Below are 24,269 nucleotides of genomic sequence, written 5' to 3' on the forward strand. Positions count from 1 at the left end.
AGATAAAAAGCAAGCAGGGAGGAGTGGTGCAGACAGAGCTCCCGGAGAGCTACTTCTAAGTGTGTTTGTGCTTTAATTACAGCCTTGCCAATACTTGGGAGTTGTCAGTGATTTGAATTAAGCTGTCTTTCTTCTGGGCTTCTAATTCATGAAATACCCTGAAATGCAGTGGTAGCGTGGCTGTCTGCTGCCCCTTTCTGGTCGCGGGAGAGGGTGACAGTCATGCATTCCCTTTGGTTTCTGGATGAGAGGTGGCCCATCCCAGGCACCCCGGGCTGCGTATTTTACATGAATAAAGATGCCCGAGAGATGAGGTCAGGTTTTGTCATCCGTGCGGAAGCAATCCGACCCAGCAGTTACCACTCACGTCCTCTAATCTCAGCTCAGTTATCAGGCATAGTGGCTGGTATCTGTTGGGCCATAGTGACAGATCCTGGTCCCACAGCACAAACCTGCGGCCCAGGCTGGATGGAGCTGAGGCAGTTGCGCAGCCCACGGGCCTGGGGAGAGGCCACCTTGGCCTGTGCCACCTCGGCTGACAGGGGCCAGCGCCGGGTGCCATGAGGAGCCTCCGCACCACCGGGCGCAGGGGCATCTGGCAACAAAAATGGGTTTTCTAAAGCAAGGAGCGCATGTGCGTACATCAGTGCAACACCAGCGCTGGACTCTGCCCCCATTTTTAACGTGAATTTTCACAGGCCTTTGGGGAAAAGGCACCAACGGGCCGCGCCGGGGGGGAGGACACGGGAGCGGTGGTGCCAGGCCCAGCCCGGACTGAAGCCTGCCCGCCAGCGCGGCGTGTGGGGCACGGCCCGAGGGGCTGCCCAGGGCCCCCGAGGGGCTCCCTGGCGCCCCCGAGCTTCCCGCCCAGCCCCGCTCCACCCGCCCCGGCAACGCGCCTTCCAGCGCATGCGCGGGCTCCGCAGCGCGGCTCGCTCGGCGCAGCCGCACTAGCGCCGCAGCGCGCGCTCTTGCCCGTGCACGCGCCGGGGCCCTCGCTGCCCCGCGCATGCGGAGTCCGGGCTCTGGCTGCGCATGCGCATCGCGGCCCCCTGACGCAAGGCCGCTGCAATCGCCCTGCGCTTTATCCTGTCCGACCTTGAGTGCGCGACTGCACGAAGGACCTAGGCTGCCCGCCGCTGTGCCGGCGCGCAGAGGGCCGCTTAGACACCCGCGCTTCCCCCAGTCCGTGCCGCCCGCGCCGGGGAGGCTCCCTCGAGTGCTCGGGAGGGCGGCGCGCAGCTGTGCCGTGCCCTTCGCCTCCGAGCGGAGCCCCGAAGGCGCGGGCGGGGGTCAGGCGGCTGCCGGGGCAGCCCGCGCGAGGGGTCCTGCGGCGCGGGCGCTCCCCCCGCCGCGGCCCATGTGGGTGGAGGTTTCCAGAAGCGCCGCGCGCACCCTCGTCTCTTGGCCGCCCGCTCCGCCGCCGCCCGCCATGCTCAGCGCCAGCCGCGCCGCCGCGCGCCTCCCCCGCCTGCTGCCGTGCGGCGGGCCCGGCCCCGCCGCCCCCGGCCTCGCGCAGGTGCGGCGCCGCCGCGGGCCGGGCACCGGCGGCCCGGGGGGGGGGGGCGGCGCTGAGGGCCGGGGGACGAAGGGGATTGAAGGGGGCGGTGAGGGGGCCGCGGGCGGCGCTGGAGGGGGGGGGCGCTGGGGGGGTGGGCAGGGGTGGCCGCGGCCGCTCGGAGGCCCGGCCCGGGCGGGGTCGGGCCTAGTCCGCTCTGCGGGGTCGCTGGGCCCGGGGCCGAGCGCCCCGCGGCGGGGGGATGTGGCCGCCGAGCCTGCGGGGCCTCCTCGGGCTCTCCGCGCTGCAAATACCGAGGTTTTCACCAGAAACCGCGTAATGGGTGTCAAGCGTGGTGGGTGAGCTGGGACAGGGTGCTGAAAGCGTGGTTTCCGTGCACCTGGGTTTGTTCCCAAGGAAGAGCATGGCAAGGCTGCTCAGGGCCTTGTTTTGCGGGGGGATGGGGGGGGTTGTCTGTGTGCATGTGTGTTATTTTATATTGTACTTTGTAGTTTGGGTTTTTTTTTTCATGTAAAAGTAATAGCAGGTATCAAGTTGGAAAAGACTGGCAGAGAAATATTATAAGCAGATACGGACATCAAAAATTACAGCTCTTCATGCTGGTCCTGCTGTTCTCTGTCTCTTACTGAGCAGCTTCTGCTCCAGATAGCCTGCACTCGCCTGCCCTAACCCGGGACTGTTGCACCCTTGCCCATTCATGGAGTAGGGGTAGGCCAAGTGTCTTGGAGAATTAGCAAATTATTCATGTTTTGATGTGCTCCTATCTCATGAAGATATTTTGTTAAAAATTCACTTTCAGAACAGAAAAAAGGATGATATATCTAAAGTTTTCCAAGTTACAGACTTGGACATGCAAAGTTGTGGCCAGTGCAAAATTTTATGAGTTACTGCAAAAGACTGACCGCAGCTTCTTCAAAAGATGTAGTCAGTCATTTGTTGCTGACAGTGCATAAAGCTTCAAGGAATGGAGTTAATTTTTATCTGCTGCTGTTCTTTGCATGCTGAAGGTTCAGGTTAACTTACTGAAATATCTTTTGCCAGCTAAGTCGGTAGCATGTTCACAGATTACTTGCTCACCCTGGTGATAGGGGTTGGTTGTATCTCTGACAAACGAGGGCAGTAATTGCTTTGTGACTATATGGCAAATTGAAATTTTATTAAATTCTTGTTTATTTTTAAATTAAGATTTAAAAAGTACAGTGTCATAGTAGAACTATTTTATTTTGTAAGTAGTCCACTTCTAAAAGTTATGGGTTGAAGATAACTTAACATTGAAAACTAGAACTTCATTAGAACATTTTTATTTTATAGACATTCTGGAATGGCCTCAGTCAAAATGTTCTCAGAGCAGCATCAAGCAGAAAATATGCGTAAGTCTTTCCTTGTTTTTTCATGTCTTGTGGTTTGATATCATCTTTACTGTCACCCTGATGCCAGAGCTGATTATTGGGGTCAAAGATGGAGAAACAGAACAAAAACAGCAAGTTGGACTTGCTGTTTTCTACTCCGTGAGCAGTTAAGAAGTTTGGTAACAAGTTTTCTATTCGGAACTGTTTTTAAAGGCAAAATTCCAGTAAGTACAGAGTGCTTACGAAGTCTCCACGAACCAATTAGCTACAGCAATAAAATACACATATCTTTTCTTCCTCACCTCAGCAGCTGCTGAAAAAGAAGTAAAACCAGAACGTATGAATGTTAGTTTTCTAAGGTTCTATCTTTATCTCATTTATTTATTTATTTTTACAGGGGAACATTAAGAATTTTTTTTCTCCCATACCCCCACCAGGAGTAGTCTCTACAAAATGTGTTTAGGGATTCCCTGTTTTACATACAAAAAAAAAAAAAATAGGTGCAGCAAATTGTTGTAAGATAACAGTTATTCCCCTCCATCACCACGTGTCATGAAAGCAGGGTGATCAGCTTCTCCATTTCATTGCAGATAAACTAGTTTCAAATAGCTTGTCTATTTTACTTGCCTTTTTTTCTTGTTACAAGATACACAAATAACTGCTACCCTTTTCTCGGTAGCTGGCATGTTTTGTAACCGATGTTATGACTAGGGGCAGAAAGACATGGGGAATCTGTGTGTGTTAGGAAAACTGCCCAAGTTCTAATTACCACAGAGCAACTGAGCAGTTGCTCATTTTCAGGATCACTGCTTTATGGGATCTGAACCAGGGCTCACTTTCTTAAAGTGAGGGACTTAGTATCTTGGGGAGTGTGAGAAGATTATATCTGGTAAGGACGAGGGCCCTGCTCTGGCATCAGCATGCTTTCTTTATCCCAGAGCATGATTTTGTTTATCAGGCCAAACTATGCCTCTGAGTTCTCTCTCGCCTTAAAAGGGTGAATATATGCTTCCAGGAAGAAAGAAAGGATTCCAAATTGGCTTATGTAAAAACCACTCCCACTTTTCAGAATTCATTTGTTGATCTTCAGGATGAAAAAAATGGTTAACTCTGGCTCTGCCTCGGAGAGGCTTGCACAGATTTAGCCAGTTCTTACTGTCTGTCTTCTCTTCATGTTAAGCATTGCTTAAAAACAAGCCAATACAATCTTTTCTTAAAATTTTCACTCCAGTTGGTTGTTTTCAGACACAGGTTTGAGTATGAACATCGAAGCTAACCAAAAACAAGTCCAGGAAACTTCTTGTGGGGAAGGGCAGAGTTAGTTACTGTTTCAGTTCATGTTTATGTCAAAATCTTAAAGGTTGTTGAGAATACATATTGTAAAGGTTATTCTGGTGAATAGTGTTTCACATATTTAGATAAGCAAGTGGAGATTTAGCTATAAATGATCTGATTGAATACAGAGACACTTAGTATGAGGTTGGCTTCCAGTGTAAGGTGTTCTCTGGCTTTGACTCTTATGCTCAGGATAAAATATGGATTTGCTTCTGGTGAAAAATGACTTTATCCTATCATCAAGATAGGAGGCTTTCTTGCTATCTTAATTAGTTGTCATCTTCCTTTAGTAGTAATCCTGTTTTCTGTGTAATATGCTTTACAGCTCAGAAGCAATCAAAGGTGCCGTTATTGGAATTGATTTGGGTACAACAAACTCCTGTGTGGCGGTTATGGAAGGAAAACAAGCTAAAGTAAGTCGAAAGTAAATACTGGTTTGCGGTAACTGTACTAGAGGTTGAATGTCTGGGTTAGTGTTTTCAAAGGCAATGTTTCTTGATGCCACTTTCTTACGGTTTTTATATAGGTTCTGGAAAACGCTGAAGGTGCCAGGACAACACCTTCGGTGGTTGCGTTTACAGCTGATGGCGAACGCTTGGTCGGAATGCCAGCAAAGCGGCAGGCGGTAACGAACCCACATAATACTTTCTATGCTACCAAGCGTCTCATCGGGCGGCGCTTTGATGACCCTGAAGTGAAGAAGGATATGTAAGTGAGAGTGGAAAACAATTCCTCCTCCAGCAGAAAACACACAAAATAATATGCTGCATAGCATAACTTAAACAATTCTTAAATGTAAGATGGACAGTGAAGTAGTTGAACCTTCATGGCTCAAGGGGTCGCTGCTAATGTACTGAAGGCTGCTTTGTATTTTACTACATTAGTTGCTGATTTTTTGAGGTTTTCAGGGTTGAAGTTGGATAGTAGGCCCTTTAGTCTCTCTGCCCCACAGCCTTGCTGATGCTGGGCAGAACAGTCAGCATCTGCCAAAAGAGACTTCTGTTGCTGTTGAGTGTCTGTACAACCAATGCTGTACAGTCATACCTGAGGTTTATGATTACATGATTGTAGTTGAATAAGAGGGAAAAGAAGTACATTGGCACTTCTGCGGCTCCCCAGATCTGAGGCTGTCGTTGGAAAGTTCAGTATTCTTTGTCAAAACCCTGTATGTGTTGTTCTGCTGATACTAATTGTAAGGGCTTTGTGCTGTATGTGGTGCCATTGATACAAAAATTAGGTATGGAATTCTTTTTGTTTTTTTAGTAAGAACGTTCCGTTTAAAATAGTCCGTGCCTCCAACGGTGACGCCTGGGTAGAAGCTCATGGGAAACTGTATTCTCCGAGCCAGATTGGTGCCTTTGTACTAATGAAGATGAAGGAAACTGCAGGTTGGTACAGCTTGGTCTTTGCCATGTTTGAACACAAACATGACCTTGGTGCTGGGCACTGGTAAATGGATGGGTTGCAGCTGTAAAAAAAACACTTTTTGGTTCTGAAACCCTTGTGTAGCAGGCCGTCCTGTGGGTCAAATTGTGAAGGAGTACAATGATGGGCTGCTATGCAGTCCCGAGGAGAATCCATCTTTCTGCCTCAAACTGGGGTCTTTGGCAATATGTTAGTGCTTTATTTAAAGCATATTCTTACCAAAATTGACTACCAGTTTGAGGTAGCTGAATTACCTGCCTGGCAAATGAGTTTTGCCTACTCTATTATAAAGTCTCTATCATGAGTTACATGAAGGTATATTGTATTGAACTGGAGATTTTTTTTTTTTTTCCCCTTTCAATTCTGAACACAGTTTCTGGGGGAACTGAGTGCAATACATAGGCAAAAATACATAGAGTAGCTGTCTTCTGCAGTCTGGTTTGGAAAGCACTTGTGCATTCAATATTAAGTATTTGGAGGACAAGACTGAGCGTTGTCACTGAAGGTTCACCAAAGGTATTTCAGGGTTAGATCCGGGGCACTTGCTGAAGTTCCACCCAAGAATGAAATAAGAGTATGTGGTCTGTGAGGGACCTAGATGTGATGATCATGGCTTATTTCAGAACTGAGGATGGTGCTCCTTTGCCTTGAGTAGAAGGCTGCTTCCTGCAGGTCAGTTGGCTTTTGCCCTGGATGCTACCTACCTGAATTTGTCTGTGGCATGAACTGGCTTTCCAAGCAAAACAAAACAATGCAGCGAGTAAGGTCTGTGCAGGGTTAACGCATAGACATAAATCCTGTTGGCGTGTTGCCTCTGCATCATGTGCATTCTTATTTTTTAGCAGGTCTGAATCTGCATTTGATCACATTCTGCTCTTTTTCAGGAGAATTAGACTGTAATATGTCTCTCTGACACACTACATTTAATGTTTCCAACTCTTACTTGCAAACATGTAGTCTGTGTGCATTATTTGTACTGTATAAATGTTACCTACAGCAGACTGTGTAAAGAGGACCAAGATGAATACATTGTAAGTGGATTGCATGTTGAATGCTCCAAAGAAACACAGAAAACTTCAGTCTTGCACCCCAAAAAGGCAAGTTAAGCTCTCAAATAAATTGCTCCTCACTCACTCCATCTGGTTGCTGATCAAGGACAAAGGTGCTTTGCTGTGCTCTGTCAGGGGTCTACAGACTGTTCCAAGTTATGTGACTAAGAAAAGATTCAGCTTTGGTGCAGCTCACTCTGCATCTTCCCAAAAAGCAGCAGGTTTTTGAGCAGCAAGCTTCTCTTCTGTTCAGAAAAAAGATTTCAGACTAAGTGGTAATTTGGTTGGCATTTTTAATTATGAAGATAACCTGTTTTGTTCTTTTGTTTTGCCCCCCCACCCCCCAATCCAGAAAACTACCTGGGACATTCAGCAAAGAATGCTGTGATCACAGTCCCTGCTTACTTCAACGATTCTCAGAGACAGGTATTCACCAATCTGTAAGAGTTTTCTGTCTGGCTTTTAAGCTGTGTTTAGTTTCTCTCAATTGTCAACATCTTTTTCTTCTCTTCAGGCTACAAAAGATGCTGGGCAGATTGCTGGCTTGAATGTTTTGAGGGTGATTAATGAACCAACAGCAGCTGCACTTGCCTATGGTCTGGACAAGTCTGAAGACAAAGTGTAAGTGCTTGTTCATAACACCTACCCTCTCTTAAATAAGCATGCTGTAGTTTGTTTTGTAAATGCATTTTCTAGTGTTTTTTTTTTGAGGGGGGGTGTCTTTGTTTTTGTTTTGAGACATCTGTGAACTTAACTACCGAAGCTGAGCATCAGTTTATGTATGTCACCTGCTGATAGTGGTGACAAGTGCGGCTGAGGACAGCTGGCTGTCGGCATTGGTGGGTAGGAGTAAGGGTGGCATAGGACTTATGTTCAGGTTTGGTGCCCAGTGTCCATATTTCTCAAGACTGCGTTCTACCTTCTGTCCCTGTCAAAGGTGGTTATATAAATGCATGGAGTTTTTTTGACACCGACTTTGTATTTCTGATGTAGATCATGGTGCTGTGAAAGCCTCATGCTTTGCAAAGCATGTTTCATAATGGTTCCAGTGTCCCTGCACTTGTCATTAGATGTGCATGTCTCTTTGAAAAAGAAGCTACCAAACCCTGCGTGCAGGAGCCTTCTCAGATGAAGTAATTTGCAGGTTACATGCTATCATAGTGCAGCAGGCCTTGCAGAGGAGACTTCTGCATGGACTCAGTGTGCCCAAGGAATGGGTACACTATGTAATCTGATTATTGTTGTCTTTAAAGACGGTTTTTAACTGACTCTGTGGACAACAACAGAGTGAATTCTGCATGGCTCATCTCCTGGATAGAATGCTTTTGAGCCACACAACTTCGTCTAGAAAGTAATGTTTTTCTGCCTCTGTTCTTGTAGTATTGCAGTCTACGACTTGGGTGGTGGCACTTTTGATATTTCCATTTTGGAAATCCAGAAGGGAGTCTTCGAGGTGAAGTCCACCAATGGTGACACCTTCTTAGGTGGAGAAGATTTTGACCAGGCTTTGCTACAGCATATTGTTAAAGACTTCAAGAGAGAGGTAAGGTGTCTCATCAGAATTCAGCCTGTGTTTAAGCTTGGCTTAACTTCTGTGGAAGGATGGGGATTTATTTAAATTACTAGGACTTAGGTTGTCATCTGTGGCACACCCGAGATTTAAAAGTAGGGTATTAAAAACACGTGGTTAGCCTCGCTTCCAGTTCTTACATTTATTTACTTGAGACAGAATATTCCTCTCCTGGAAAACAGATGGAATAGCAGGTCTTCTGCTTTTTCCCTCTAGTGTAGCAGGACTATCCTATACATAATCTACTTATTGTTATAAATCCATGGATAAACTGAATATGTCAATACAGATGCATATAGTACTGTATAGGGTTGCCCATGGAAAACTGTGATGTAATTTCTACTCCTTTGCTAATTTAGTCTTGCTTTTATATTCTGTGATGCAGCAGCTTCTCCAAGCTTTAATCAGTAATTTGCTATGCAGTCATTTTCAGAGCAATGAGCACTAGCAGATTTTTTGTAATGCTAAATACATTTGCCAGAGGCAAGAGATGAGAAAAAGTGTGCATTTTGGGCTATATTTCTGCAAAAATTCTTACAGCAAAACATGATAGGTGAATTGCAATAAAGAAAAGCACTCCGTGGCTGCTGTGTGACAGCTAAGTCTGTTAACCCATATTTTCTTTGTTGCTTAGACGGGTGTTGACCTGACTAAAGACAACATGGCTCTTCAGAGGGTGAGAGAAGCATCAGAGAAAGCAAAGTGTGAGCTTTCTTCATCTGTGCAGGTAAGTGGCTGGGTTCAAAGCCATCCAGTAAAACATTTTGATGCAAAACTCAGTGTATGATATTTGTTTCCAAAAACTATGTAAAGTTGCTGACTTTCTCTTTTGGTGGCAGAAGAAGTGTAACCAAATGACATCAGTTTAACAGAAAATCTTTTAGCAGGATAGTCTGTCAGTGTCTGGGAGAGAAATTAGTTGTTTGAAGCTTAGAATGATAGCAGATGCTGTTTTCTTGCCTCTGTTCTGACACCAGAAGATGTTTTCTTACCTTGCAGGGAATGTGACCTTGTTCATAACTTACTGTGTGTTTCAGAACTGTGATGGGCATTAGGGAATTTAGCTGCAGTTAGGTACTGCTGTGTTTGTGGAAGCCCTTGTGGTTTTGTTCTAGCAGTTCCAAAATCTTGTAGTGTTATTCGTGTACCACAAATTATTGTGCCGCTAAATTTGTACCACTGAAACAGCTAATGTGTCTAAGAAGAAATAATTTTTGCAGAGAATCTTTCCTTATTTGCCTATGGAAGGGTTGCCTAGACAAAGGGCAGCTTATACCGCCTTTTCTTCACTTGCTTCATATAGTAATGCATTTAAGCATGTCCTTTCTTCGCTACTGGATAAGGAACTGGAAAAGCAGCAAGTTTGGGGATGTGATAGCCTTGCTGAAAGGAAATTAAGGTCAATTATATAGTAATTGAAATGGAGACTCTGCCAATTTTTAGATTTTGAATAAGCTTTTTTTGTTTTTTTGATGGTGGTCTTTTTGTTGGCCCATGGGGGAACTCATAGGAAGGAGTTTAGGCCTGTCACAATGGATGCATAGTTCTGCCAAGACATAGCAGTCTGTTTTCCTAGCTGAAGGGCTGGCAAATACAGTCTGTTCATACCAGGAAAGCCTGGGTTCTTTACCTCTCTAGCAGTGAAGACAACTGCTTGCTTTTGGCCCAGTTTTTCCTAATATTTTTGACCGTGCTATTTAGAAAGGGAATGCATTGGTCTAGTGAATAACATGAGTTCAGGTCATGTTTTGTAAACGTAATCTCTAGAGCTTAAAGCATTTTTGTTTTGAATTGCTTTGATTTGTAATATCTTTTGATGTCAGCATGACTCAGCATCTGAACAAGATGGTTGATGGTTTTAGTCTGTGCTTTGCTTTAAAAATCCAGCATGTGAATTTGTGAGGTCTTGCACAAATAGCCAAGAAAAATGGGGATTATGGTCCCTGGTACTGATGAATTTAGTTGTTTGCAATTTGTAAGTTGTCTGCACTTACAGAAACAGTTGTGAGTTATTTCCTTGAAGTGGATTGTCTTATATGAAATGTTAGTCATTTAGCAGGCTTTCTGAATTTTGATGGCTTTGCTCTATGTTCTGCTAGAAGGAGGGATTGAAGCTTGTAAATTCTAATATTTCACCCTCTTACCTCCTGGCTATGATTAAAAATTAAGTACTAGTGCTTCCAAGCACTAGTGCAAAGATGGTTTCATCTCAATTTGTTTTTGTTTATAGTAACATTAGCAGATGATGAGCATAAGACAACATTGCACAAGCTGTGAAGAGCACTTTTTTAATGATAAAAGACCTCAAAGTAACACAGAATATTAGAATTTGTACTTAATAGTTGTAGCCATGCAATTCTTAACCAAATTTCTTCTATCTCTTGTCTGAAATATAAAATATAAAAATGTTCCTCATGCCACTTACAGGCTGGGGTCTGGGGTAAACAGTAATGCAGAAATTTCAAGACCGGCACAACAGAACCTGTGGCTTGATCTAAAACCTGCATGTAGCTGCCTTGTTTTCCAGTTCCTGTTCTTGACACCTTGTCCACTTCTGTGCTGCAGACTGATATCAACTTGCCGTACCTTACCATGGATGCCTCCGGACCAAAGCATTTGAACATGAAGCTGAGTCGTTCGCAGTTTGAGGGCATTGTAGCCGATCTGATCAGGCGGACAGTAGCACCGTGCCAGAAAGCCATGCAGGATGCTGAAGTCAGCAAGAGCGACATTGGTGAAGTCATCCTAGTCGGTGGCATGACCAGAATGCCAAAGGTATGACATATTTCCCTGTTAGGGACAGAGCTGGCACTGCTACCCAGTAGTTATTTTTAAGGGTGCTCTGTAAAGGAAAAGTTAGGAGTCTGGTAACTGCAGTTCCAGCAGGTAAAGACCTCCAGGAGTAGATCACGTATGCCAAGTAGTGACAGGAAAGAAGTAGCAAGGGACTCTCATCCTGCCTGGGCTCAGCTTGGATCTGGGGGCCACAGCTGAGTTGCACCTTACCAAGACAAGTGGGAGTTATCAGGAGTTAAAAGTTGAGTTGAGTTTTTCTCATGCGGACAGAACATAAGCAGTGTTGTTGAGATATAAGAGGTTTTTTATTTTTCCTTTTTTTGTGGACTTAGGTGTGTGGTAGAGGTATACTTCCAATGGCAGTAACCCATTGGGAATCTCTGCCTTTGTGTCTTTCTTTCTCTGTGCAGAGCATCTATAGCTTGACCATTGTAGTCAGCTGCGAGCTGTGAAGAAACTGCACAGGCAGAACAGCTGCTTTGCTTGTGTGCATTTGGCTACCTGTTTGCAGTTGTGTTGTCAGGCATATTTAACTAGCTGTTCTGAGCACTCATTACCTAAGTACTTGGCCCTTGTGTCCTGTAGTGATAAGCACCAACAGGTGACTTAAAAGCTTGCTGTGCTGACATGCACAGTTTTGCAGATTAAGAGCTGTCTGTTGGTGGTTTACCATTCTTGTTCACAGCAATGTAGACTACTGTTTAGCTCCCCTGAGGTCTATGCTAAAGATACAGCCTGTTTTTTTTCATGCAGGGATCACTAAAATGTTCTGTAGGATATGTCAGGCTTCAACCATTTGTTTGCTGTTACCATTTGTGATTTACAGGTCATTTCTAGGACTGTGCATGTTTTGGGCAGGTCCTGCCTGGGATTAATCTTTCTTTTTTCTTCCTCCCCTGGAGGTGTTGAATGACCCTAGTAGCTGGATGTCATATTAGTGTGTACAGATGGTCATCTAGGCAAGGGAACTAAGGCAACAAGATAAACAAAAGCTGCTGCTCTGGCCAAAACTCAGGTGGGGTAACTGTGCTGCACCTCCCTGAAGTCCCTGCTGTTCCAGCTGGATAAAAGAAAAATGATGTGGTTAACTATGTATAACGGGACAAAACTGTCTCTGAAAGTTTAGGAAGCCCTTCCTGAAGTATTGCATGTCTTTTGGGAGCAGAAGGCAGTACTTAAAAATAGGAGGGGGGGAGGATTCAATGTTTAACCCCCAACACCTTTGGCTTAGAGGTTATGTAATGCGTTCCTGAATGCTGCAGTTGGAGCTCTGGCTCAGCTGGACACCGAGGTTGGTGTCAGTGTGGTGCACAGAGCCTTCTCTCGCATGTGTTGTCCTGTTCTGCTGCACCCCTGCCGGGAGGGAGCTTGTGTTCTTTGGAATACCGCTTGGGCAGTGTTCCAGGAAACATAAACTGGGTGGTTAGAAGTAATGTTTCTTTTGTGCTTTAAAATATGCCTCCAGAGGGGAAGACTTGCACTTAATTAGATGCTCATGTAGTGTCTCCCTCTGTAATGAACACTCTCTGCAGATGTCTCTTGGCTTAAGTGCAAAGGAGTTGGACGTTTGCTTCCAGCGCAGTTTCCCAGGCGCATGGTGCTCACCTGTGCAGATGTTTGCCTGAGTAGGGCTTGACTAGTGCAGGGAGGAGGGAGGCTGTGAGCAGGAGTTAAGTCCCACATTCCTCTGTTGTGAGGGAGGAGTGGTCTAGAGGGCTGTGGCTGTATTGCAGATACCTAATTGCATTCCCATCTGGATACTTCAGCAGTAAATCTGTTGCAATCATGAGCACATCATTGTGAAAGGGCAGAACAGTGAAAAAGCTAGTAACAGAGCTCAAACTGTCTGCTGACATAGCAGATCTACCTCCCTGGTGAAATAGCCCATTAAATAGAGAGTTGGAAAATAGAAGAGTTTGCCCTTCATACAGCTTCATTTTCTTTTTATTACACCCAGACAAGATGAACTGTCCTTCTGCTCTGGCTTTTTTGACCTTCCCTTGTATTCTGCCTCCACAGTTGTACTGTCCTTGACAGCTGTGTTCTGCCCGGTGTTGGCTTGCGCAAATTCCAGGGAAGCAATGCTTGACTCCTGCTTGATAAGCATGGAGTGATCCCTTTTTAAAATGGCTGGGCTGTGTGAAAGGGCCAGTGTAGGTGGGTACTTGGGTTGACTTGCAGCTGGCAAACTTCATTGCAAGAAAGTCTACGGAGAAGGAGTTATCTAGACTGAAATGAGTGCATTTAACAGGGCATGTGGAAGATGGGGGCTTGGAACAATCACATACCTGGAGTTTAGTCTCTCTGTCATGCCACAGTGTCACATGGCAGCAGAAGTGTAAAGGAGGAGCTTTGAAGGGGACTGAGCAGGGTGGGATACCTGAGTTGAGGGTTGCCCCTCTGGTATGAGCCTCTAGCCAAGGCTGCCGGCACGGTGTGGCTGCAGCGCTGGGCGGTAACGGTTCACTGCATACAAGCTGTGCTTTCTCCCCATTCAGGTGCAACAGACTGTACAGGATTTGTTTGGCCGCGCTCCTAGCAAAGCAGTTAATCCTGATGAAGCCGTTGCTATTGGTGCAGCTATTCAAGGTGGTGTGTTAGCTGGTGATGTTACTGATGTGCTGCTGCTGGATGTAACTCCGCTCTCCTTGGGGATTGAGACACTGGGAGGCGTCTTCACGAAGCTCATCAACAGGAATACTACTATTCCAACTAAGAAAAGCCAGGTACAGACTGACTCTGACTGTGTGGGTGGGTGTTCTGTGGTGTCCTCAAACAGCCATTGCATGCTACACAAAGCATCCTAATAAATTATCCTGTCTCCTTCTCAGCTGGCAGAACTGAAGTGGAAGGAGAAAAAGCTTAGAAATCAGGATTTAGTTAGTCACTGAGTATCTCTGTTAATTATTAGCCTACCCCAAGAGGAGGATAAGTTGAGTTAACATGTGCCAGGAGATCACAGGATGTTTTTGGCCTGGTCAGGAACGCAGTGTGTGTGCTGTGATGTAACCGTCAACACATCATTCTGAAGAGGAATTGTGTGGAGACCTTCTGTAACTGAGCACCACACCCAGCTGAGACTACCTTTCTTAGTCTGTGTGCCTAGGAAGGATTATCCCCCCCCCCCCCAACCCTCCCTTTCCAGATGTTTTCATGTATTGTAGACCCTAGCAGACTTGGGTGTGAACCTTTCTCTCACTTTGTTGGCTGGGTCCACTAGTGTGTGCTCTTGTTGATAACACTTGTTTGCTCTGGGGTGTGGGGTTCAGGCAAGAGCTGTACTGTTTCAGGCGGGAATGCTCTGGTAATGTGGCTGCTCGCCACTGGAGCCTGCTGCTGGCCTGGCATTACCAGTGTTAGTGTGCTCAAATGCATATAGGACAAGATGCCAGTAAACTAGGGTGTTGCTAGTTTGGCTGCCTCGGTGTTTCATTAGAGTTTTTTAAGCAACAGGGGCATGATGAGCATTTAGTGATTCTTCATGCCTTCAACTTAGCTTTTCTTTATGCCTTACCTTGTTGTTTAATCAGCTTGTAACTGCATCAGTTCATGTGTTGCAATTTACTAGCTATTGGGTAACTTTTTGTTTGTTTTCTACAGGTGTTTTCTACAGCTGCTGATGGTCAGACTCAAGTAGAGATTAAAGTATGCCAGGGGGAGAGAGAGATGGCTAGTGACAACAAACTTCTTGGCCAGTTCACATTGGTATGTTGGCTCTCAGTATTCGTGACCTTAGACTTGACCTTCTTTGGAAAGTTCAAAGCCTTCTCCGTTTCAGTTGACCCCTTCCCTTTAAGGGGTCCCTTTTTTATTTGTTTTTACAGAAGACATTTGATCCTTTTTATAGTAAAAAAAAAAAAAAAAAAAAAAAAAAAAAAAAAAAAGCAGCCTGCAAAGGTAGAATTCCATTCTGGAACAGCCTTTCAGTGGCGTGGGAAGAACAGCTAGTCTTTAAGATGGAGCTCCAAGTTTTTGAGCAGGATTACATAGTGCAGAGGCTATTGTAGCTTTAGGACTAGGCGCAGTCGCCTCGAAGGGCCCTCTCCAGTTCTGGATGCAAGGAGTAAAAAGAGCTCTGTAGTACCAGGCCTGTGCAGTGGATAACCTGAATGCTGGCCTTTCCTCTGGTCACTGTCATGGGGTGATGATCTCATTGCAGAGACTAGACCTGAGTCAACAGGTTCCATCTAATGTGCAGTCCCTAGGGTAGCCTGTTTCTAACCCGGTACCACTTTCAGTTTTGCACGCTGCGGTCAGCAAAGTTTAGCATTGTCAGCTGTTTGTCCAATATTGCTATTGCTAGGAAGAGCCCTCCAAAAGGGAAGGGATTTGCATTCCTTTTGTAATTAAAGAAAGGCAGATTGCCTGTCACCACCTTAATACAGTAGCCTCAGAGGTACTGTGCTTGAAGTCTAGTCATCTCCAGAGCAGAACTAAGAAAATGGAGCTTGCTGTCACACCCCAAAGGGTGCCTGAACAAGAGTGGCTTGTTCACTGTTAAAGCAGCAGCTATGTCATCTCCAAAACAATTGTATGGCTGCCCCTTCTGGTGTCTGTGCAGTTGTCCTTCCTTCTGGGTAAAAATCTGTATCCTGCTAAATCTGTCAAAGTATTGCTAATTCACCACATGATGCTGACAGGCATTTAAATGGCTCAGCTCTGAGGCTTAGTTAATAGTTGAGTTAGCTGGCAGATCACCAAGATAATACGCCCAGCCCTGGAGGCTCATACCCTGAGCTCGTGTCTGTGTGGGAGCTACTGGCTGAGCACTTCTCGTTTCCAGGTTGGAATTCCTCCAGCGCCACGTGGAGTGCCCCAGATTGAGGTCACGTTTGACATCGATGCTAATGGCATCGTTCACGTTTCGGCAAAGGATAAAGGCACCGGACGTGAACAGCAAAGTAAGTGCAAGTGCCCTGGGATGCTATAGAGGAAGAAGAGGGAAAGGTATGGAGCAGCGAAGGTGGCTGCCATAGGTGCAGGGCACGGAGGGTAACACTAGGTGACTCAAATAGTGACAGAGTGCTGTTGCGCTGGCGATGCTGCAGACCAGCAGTGAGGGCTGCAGCATGTTATTTGGGATAAAGGCGGGGTGAGCAATGAGTTACCAGGGAGGCATAGATAGATAAAGTCATCTTGGCTTAAGTGTTACCACTGGGAAGGAGAACAAGGGAGGTGTAAAGAGGAGTTACTGCAGAATGAAATAGGGAAAGGAAGAAGTGACAACTGGCTTGTAGCTTTATTTTAAGGAAGTAAAGCCACCCTGTTAAATACATAGCACTTTGTCAGAATGCTAACAAAGAGGGGAACGGAGATACCTGTTGTCACCAGTGAATGCTCTCTGCTTGCCCATTAGACAGGTGCAATCTTCATCTAAAACCTCTACTTACACCGTGGTCAAGGAAGTCCCCTCTGGCAGGGTTCTGACAGGTTTCAAGTCAGATTGCCCTGTATGAGAGTCTTTTCTTGGTCTTGCCCTCTGCTGTCACCACTGTAGCCACATTTCAGCAGTTCCCTGGGGCTTCCTGTAAATATGTCCTCCAGTCCCCAGAGAGGCAGTTGGATGTGCAGGTTGCTCCTCTCTCCGATGATTCGTAGATACATTCATGGAGCAGTGCTCCTGCTGCCTGCAGGAATGTCCTGTGTCACAGAAGTACCCAGGGCAGTGACACAGGGCACCACTGCTCACCCTAAGGGCAGAGAAATCAGAGTTTAGGAGGTAGGAATCCTGCATCTTGTACGAGTTCCCCAGGCTGGTTTCTGTGCTGTCTTCCTTGGTGTACTCTTCCTCTGGGAATGGCCCGCACTAAGGCACTGATAGATTGCTGTCTGTTGAAAGCCACCTGCAAGGAGGTGCCAGCTGTTAGGGGTAGAACTGAATTAGGAAGACTCCTGTTGAATCCAAGGTATGTCAGATACAGCTGAACAGATGAGCTTCATGCTAAGACTCCATTTTATTTCCAGCTATTTTGTTGCAAAGATCTTGAAATTGAAGTGTCTGCTGCAGGTATTTTGAGTAACCACCTCATTCATTTTCATTCATTTAGCCTCAAAACATCTGTAAATATCAGGAGGCTTGGGGACTTGAAGCTGTCAGTATGTTTCGCTCTGTAGCGCAATGAAATGTTAGGCCTACTGTTCTGCGGTAATTAATGATGTGGTTGTTTTTCCAAAGCCCTGTTTGGGCTCAGATACTGTGAACTAGCAGAAAATTAATTTGAAGCATTTGTAGATTCCCCTGATACAAAATAATCTCTTTTGTGCCTCTGACTGGAAAGTGTCTATACTGCCCTTTAGCTGTTTCTTGGAGGAAACCCCATGAGCAGTCAAATGCATGCTTCAATTAAGGAAAATACTGTTAAGTATGTATTGGCAACTTGAAGGTATATGTTGTTCTTAATCATGCAGCTTAGTTTTTGGCTTAAATTTGTTTCCAAGAACACGCTGCGTGTAACCTTGTTTCCCTGTAGAGCCAAAAAAATTTTCCATGTGTGGTAAACTTCTAGCTCTGAATAAATATCTCCTCATAACAGGCAACCAGAATTTTTTTAGCTGCCTGTATGTATGCAGACTTGGTCCTAATTATAAAACTGAACTCCTCATCCTTCATCTGCATCCAAAGCACACCTGTGTGTGTTTAGGGTTTTGTACCAAATACTGTATAGAAAACTCATTTCTAATAAGGATTTTGGTTTACCTTTATTCTGGACTTTGCAGTATCCAAGATGTCTTCTCTTTCCCAGTGAAATTGCGTTTTACTGTAGAACTTAGCTTATTTCTAGACTATGCTTTTTGGCACAAATGGAGCAAAAAGGGTGGTGGGGGAGGAAGGGAGTGCTGTAGAATAGTGCCACTCTTACTTACTGAGGGGAGCGTGAGCAGCTGGGTGAGGAACGTTCTCTTATCCTGCTTCCAGCCTGGGCTGCTTTCCAACAGTGAAAGGAAACCCTGTGCCCTGGTAAACTGATTCCTCCTATTGCTTTACCTGCCAGAACACCCCTTTGGTTTGGGGGCCCTGTGTTCACATTCGCTTTCCAGGAGTAACTGAAGAACAGTCGAAGTGACTCGCAGACCTGTGGACAAGAAGTGGCTGGGGAGCTCATAGATCTAAGGTGTCAGGCTTTTATCTTGCAAGCTGCTTTGCTACGTCTTCAAAGCCTGGCTGCCTTTGTACTGCCCACAGGGTCTTCACAGATACAGTCACTGAGCCAGGCTGCTGCTGCTGAGAGGGTTTGGGAAATAATAATCTCTCTTTCTTCAAAGATGAGAGCACATTCTTTATTAATGCTCCTTCTCTAATGCAGTTGTTATCCAGTCTTCTGGTGGCCTTAGCAAAGACGAAATTGAGAACATGGTGAAGAATGCAGAGAAATATGCAGAGGAAGACAGGCGAAGAAAGGTAACTGTTGCGGTATCTGCCAGCTAATAGTGTATCGGCTGGTAACTGCCATCCTGCGTTATTAATTGTGCCCAGCTTGAAGGAGCTGTTGGTCCTGATCTGCACGCTCCTGAGTTGTTTTGTTTGTGCAGTTATCTGCGCATCTGTTTTTTTCTTTATATCCAGTTTACGCTTGGAAATTGCCTCATGTGCAAGAAGATGCATGCATATCTCTTGCTTCTTGGGTTGGGTAACTGGCTTTCTGTGATTAGTATGTTAACTCCTTCCTGAGGAACTGCTGGGACATGGAGACAGCAGTAAGCAAACTCATCTGTCTGTCACGTGTGACAAACAGCTTTCCAAATCTACTTATGCTTTTTTGTCATCAGTGCTCTTCATTGTCCTGCCTGTTGTCTTGGCTGTTTATCTGAACCTAGCCAGCACAGTGAGGTTCTCGCACAGATGTTGTTCCATTTAAATGGAGGCACTACAGGGGATATTTAAGTGACGTTCTCTGAGTTTATTGTAAAGCTTAATCTGTAAGACCTACCAAGCAAAGCTGCACCTCAGCACACTTCCTTTGGAAGTTGCTTTCTGTCGTCTTAAAAATATGACTCTCTGGCACCTTGAATGCTGTATCTCACTGAGTGCAGTATTTGCCTTCAATGCAGGTGAAGCTATCGGGAGGTACTTGAAAGCTTCACTGACTTTGTTGGAAAGGACTGACACTTCCCACGGTTGAGTGACTGAACCTGTGATATTCATAGGGTTAATGATCGGAAGTAATTGGTTTAATGAGGGTAGTACTAATGAATTGCACTACTAAATATAGAGTATTGATTTTCAGCAGACACAGTGAAAACCTATGGTGAGATATGGCACCAGCCTGTATTTAGTGATTGCTGAAACTGGTACATCGAGTTTGTCTGCTTTGTGTTTTTCTAGTCCATATAAATGTGTTTTGGCTGTTCAGGCAGCACTTTGAATCTGATCCTCAGTGAAGGATAGGGAAAGGGGAGAAAATACATGTGAAGCAGCATCTCCATACCTCAAAAGCTCTTGAGTCACCAAGCACCGGCTTATTAGCACTTGCAAGTTAGATGCAGAACATATAAAGACTTTGTTTTGAAAGTCCTGCTGTTTAAGTAACTGCATCGTTTCCAGGGAGCGTAGGTGGTGGCATAGTACTTGTGAAGAGGCTGCACTGAAAACATTTTCCTGTTGCCTTGCTTTAACTTTGTGCCTTTGATCAGTAAACTGGTATTATTTCTTCCCTATTGTAATCCTGAAATGGGATTCCTCTCTGTCCAGTGAGCTATCACATGATTAGGTTGCTTTCTTAATTAACACTTCTGTCTTTTTACTTGACATGCATAACTGCACTTGTCAAAATTCCCTTATTGTACCTTTCTGATCATGGTTTTATCACTATGGATGTATCATGAATGCATAAATGGAATTATCACTGTACTAGACTCAGCATTCTGCTGTGAACTGTGCATCCGACAAATAGTGAAGGCATAGTATAGAAACCAAACTATTTCTCATCAACTTTCCTCCATAAGTGGTTGGTCTCCTGAGAATATTATCACACCCTTGTCCATGTAGACTGTTCTTTCAGATGGAGGGGGCTGGGTGTCCCAGAGGCTGTTGCTGGCGAAATAGTTCATGTTGACACTTGGATTATCACATCTCAGCAGGACTAGCACTTTCTGCACTTAAAGCATACTTCCCTCCCTCCCCTGTTGGTTCTTTGCAGTAGTAACTCAAATTTATTAACTAGCACAATTTTTTTTTCCCCCACTGTTGAGATGTTGCAAGCACTCGTAGTAAGATGGTATCAGAAAAACAACCCAGCATCTTAGTTGACTCTAATGCCCTTGTTGCAGAGGAAACCTAACAGTGAATAGTGTTTTTGAAAAGCTGTGTGGCTTTTCCAAGGAGCAGAGCAGAGAGCTGTGCTGTCTCTGCAGCTGCCAGCTTTTCCAGTGTGCCAATGGCTGCGCTATATGCCGTGCTTCTGCTTCTAGGGAAGTGAGTTTTGCTGGGAGTGAAGGTATGTGAGGACTGACTTCCTTAGCCTGCCTATTTGGGCTTTCCAGCAGCAGAATGCATCTAGAAATGGTTCGCTTGCCTCTCCTCTCCACCTTGCCATTAAGAGGGACCCTGGGTGGGAGCTACAGTGGAGCTGGGCGGTTTTGAGAAAGAAAAGTCAGTTGTTAGTTTATACATACACAACTCATAGCGCCAGTATGTAGTATGAAGTATGAAGTACTTACGTATGAAGTAAACCCTTACAACCTGTCTTCCCCAGGAACGTGTGGAAGCTGTAAACATGGCTGAAGGCATCATCCATGATACAGAATCTAAGATGGAGGAGTTCAAGGATCAGCTGCCAGCAGATGAGGTAGGTAGTTCTGGATCACTTAACAATAAAGGAGGAGGTAAGATTCATCTCTGCTTTAATGGTGGTTTTGTGCTAGAGTTCTTCCTTAACTCATAGCTGGCGCTCTCTGTTCTGTGTAAAGATGGCACAGCCATTGATTCTTCTTTTTTGCACTTGAGTGGAATGAATGTGGTTCGTGGGAGGCCGTAAGGACATACTTATGAGGACGTGGCTTGGACAATAGCAAATATCCTGTTTCAAAGTATGAGTTCAGTGTCAGTGAAGATCTAAGTGTCTGTGAAGTTGCTGATGAAGGGCTGCTCCATGAATTGTGTCCTTGACTTGGCCTTGCAGTGGTTTGATAAGAACTGCTCTGTGGCCTGTATGAGAGGGGAATTTTGCTCAAAAGCTAAGAGATTATAAACAGTGCCTGCCAGCATATGAGCAGAGGGACAAAGGCAAAGCTGCTTGCAGTCCTGGCAGCCTCAGAACAGCGCAAGCATAACACCCAAGAACTTGGAAGGAACAAAAGTTGTTGTACCCACTTGACTCCAGTTTTTCTTGTCTTTGGAGTGAAGTGGATATTTAGTGTCAAAAGAGTGCTTTTAATACCACTCAAAGTGACAGTTTAATTTCTGCATTATAAATTTTAAAAGCCAAGTTTAAAACAAATTTTGCAATCCTCAAGTAGCAACTCTTGGAAACAGAATAAAAGAGTTCCTGGGGCTCTGTGAGATGTCAGAGGGAACTAGATTATAGTTTATTGGTAAGTAGCCTCTGATCAGTTTCAATACTGGAGGGGGTAGGGTTCAGCTCAGCTCCTCTTTAGGATAAATGTTGGTTCACTGTGTGTTTGGAAGTGTGGTCACTGGAGCTTTCTCTCCCAGGAACACAGAGCAAAGCCTGTATCTGTTCCCTCTGGTTTTGGGAATACCAAGGGCACGTGGGTAGCACGGCTTGGAAGAAGCTCTGTGCGGTGGGGGTGGAGATAGGAGCCTGACATACAAGGCCTCGGTTGCCTTCCCCATCCTGCGGGTCTGAATGAGGAGAATGCTGTGCCCTCGTTTTGACTGCACAGACTGCTGAGCAAGCGGTGCCAGCACAGCTGTCCCCCAGTAACCTCGCTTCTCCAGGCCTGCCTCTCCAGCAGCGTGCCAGCCTGACAGAGAAATGCCAGACTGTGTGGAGGGTTTGACAGATGGCTACAGGGGCTGAGATGAGACCGTATTGCTTTTGTTTGCCTTCCTGCTCCTCCTACGTGCAACAAAGGGATTAAACAGGGTGGTGAATAGCGTACTTGTTGGCTTTCTGACAGTGTCTTAAATATAGATGAAAACCAGCTTTCTTTTTCCCTCTACCTTGGCTCCTGGGGTGATTGATTCACTGATGAGGTGTGCCAGGGAGAGCAGCTCTCGTCCTTGGCGGGCTGCGCTGTCTCCACAGTGCATTCTATCCTTGGCGCCTCTGCTGACACTGCGACCAAGGGGACCAATTAATGCCAACTGTGGTGCATTTAGTGAAGTGGACATGTGCCCACTGGGAACTGGACATGATTCTAGTCCCTGCAGACTTCATGGCTTAATTTGGGATTTAACTTCATTGCTTTTGGAAAAAAATGGCAGCTTTGCTGCGGCCAGTAGGTGGGTGAAATGACTGGAATACTACTTTCGGTGATCTGAGTGCGGCATTGCATCATATTTGTTTGTAACTTATTTGCAGTGCAACAAATTGAAGGAAGAAATTGCTAAAATGAGGGAACTTCTGGCTCGTAAAGATACTGAAACAGGAGAAAACATCAGGCAGGCAGCAACCAGCCTGCAGCAGGCTTCCCTGAAACTCTTTGAAATGGCATACAAGAAGGTAGGTTCAATCCTTTGTATTTTATAGTGCTTGGATGGAGGGGGGAGTTGGACCACGGAATGTTTAGGCAAGATCTGTGCTGGAGGTAGCACTCAGTCTCCATGCAGCTCCCCCTAAATAATACTTGCTGTAGCAGCAGCTGTAGAAGGGCATTGCTGATGGCCTCAAATCTTTGCCATCCTTCTGTAGGTAGCGTGCCTTACAGGCAGCATGTTACATTCCTCTAGAGAGTGTTGCAGGGAAAACCACTGGACGCTATTAATAAAGGAGCATCGGGAACTGTGGATAAGGGTTTCTTCTGTGTATATAAGCTGCCTAGAGAAGTAATGTAATGTTTAAGCTATTCTAAAGGTGATTGTATAACAGGCTTCTTGTTCAGCCTGTCTAAAATTACAGGAAAGAAGGCCATGAGGAGTTTCTTGTCCATCTTCCCAGCCAGAGGCTCACCTGTTTAAGCCCTTTTTGGTAGATATGTGCTTAACCTCTCTAGGGAGAAGTCTCCTAGGATAGAAATGTTGCACACTGTTCAGGTGACCTTGTTGGTGATAAGCTCTCCTTGCTGTTGAAAGCTTTTTTTCCTCCTGATGTCAAACTGAAATGTTCAGTGCTGCAATGTAAGCCTGTTATGTCCACTGGAAAAGGGTAAATAGGAAGATAATTTCTGTCCTCTTAGTAGCAGTCATGCAGAGATGAAGATCACTTCCATTCTCCAGTGGACAATTACGTTTTTCACTGAAGAAAGGTTTCTTCAATCTAGAACTAACCTAAGCAGCTAGTTGGAAATAAATATGTCTGAGAGAAGCATGTTGTTATTGCAGCTAATAAGCCAATTCTTTCACAGATGGCCTCAGAACGAGAGGGTTCTGGAAGTCCAGGAGATCAGAAGGAAGAGAAGCAATAAGAAGTCTCTGTCTTGCCTGGACTGGAGTATGAAGGGGAGGATGTTCTTGACGCTTGGGAGAGAAGGGACCTTCCTGAGCAGAAATGGGCAGAATTCAGACTTACTGTGTTTTTGCAGTACTCTATATATAAAAATTTCTTTAATGTATAAACTTAGTGATGTGTCTGCTAGATAAATTGTCACTTGATGAAAGTTAATTCATGCAAGACGAAGTTCTAAGTTTTTGGCCCTGTGGTATTCAACTGAGCCACTTGGGGGCTCGGCGATCATTTATTTCTGATACATGACACAATGGTGTACTAAATTTAATTCGGAGTTTGGAAACCATGTTATTGAGTCTAAGGATGGAGATGGAAGACCTGGAGAGGAGTAACACCGGTGTAGGTCCTGCCTGCAGAGCTGAGTACTTGTGAACCTGTGTACAGCAATGACACAGCTGGTTATATTGCTAGAGAACATTGAGATCTGCAGCTAACATAGTACCTTTGTTCTAAAGGAGACGGGTTACTTGAAATTTAGCTGTAACATTATTTCTTGCAAGAGAGGCTATGTGGAGGTTATGTACTTTGCTTGTCTGAGCCTTCTGCTCCATCCTGTGTCTGTTCTCTGCTTATGGCAAAACAATTTCCTTGATAATAAAACTGTTATTGGATCCATTCTGGATTTTTTTAAAATAAAAACAGAAAAGTGTCCAACATGGA

The 24,269-nt window shown here is 45.2% G+C and overlaps 1 protein-coding gene and 1 non-coding gene across 2 annotated transcripts; both read left to right on the forward strand.

Annotated features, from left to right (window-relative positions):
- The first annotated feature begins 1,328 nt into the window (after nt 1–1,328).
- Nucleotides 1,329–24,269, forward strand: HSPA9 (heat shock protein family A (Hsp70) member 9). The gene is made up of 17 exons (XM_064520812.1): nt 1,329–1,519; nt 2,831–2,889; nt 4,529–4,616; nt 4,730–4,911; nt 5,467–5,591; nt 7,030–7,103; nt 7,192–7,298; nt 8,058–8,220; nt 8,882–8,974; nt 10,813–11,022; nt 13,542–13,769; nt 14,644–14,748; nt 15,827–15,944; nt 18,348–18,442; nt 20,736–20,828; nt 22,527–22,667; nt 23,509–24,269. The coding sequence occupies exons 1-17, from the start codon at nt 1,361–1,363 to the stop codon at nt 23,566–23,568; spliced, it is 2,100 nt and encodes a 699-aa protein (XP_064376882.1). The 5' UTR covers nt 1,329–1,360; the 3' UTR covers nt 23,569–24,269.
- Nucleotides 14,039–14,109, forward strand: LOC112981829 (small nucleolar RNA SNORD63). Its single transcript, XR_003258830.1, has one exon. It is a non-coding gene; the product is annotated as a small nucleolar RNA SNORD63 (small nucleolar RNA).

The sequence above is a fragment of the Dromaius novaehollandiae genome, chromosome 15, assembly GCF_036370855.1.
Source record: "Dromaius novaehollandiae isolate bDroNov1 chromosome 15, bDroNov1.hap1, whole genome shotgun sequence".
NCBI lineage: Eukaryota > Metazoa > Chordata > Aves > Casuariiformes > Dromaiidae > Dromaius > Dromaius novaehollandiae.

Bases quoted from the DNA above. Each gene is read 5' to 3' on its own strand.
- HSPA9 (XM_064520812.1), top strand. From the start codon at position 1,361: ATGTGGGTGGAGGTTTCCAGAAGCGCCGCGCGCACCCTCGTCTCTTGG. The intron at 1,520-2,830 runs GTGCGGCGCCGC...TTTATTTTATAG, and splicing joins CCGCCCCCGGCCTCGCGCAG to ACATTCTGGAATGGCCTCAG. The intron at 4,912-5,466 runs GTAAGTGAGAGT...TTGTTTTTTTAG, and splicing joins CCTGAAGTGAAGAAGGATAT to TAAGAACGTTCCGTTTAAAA.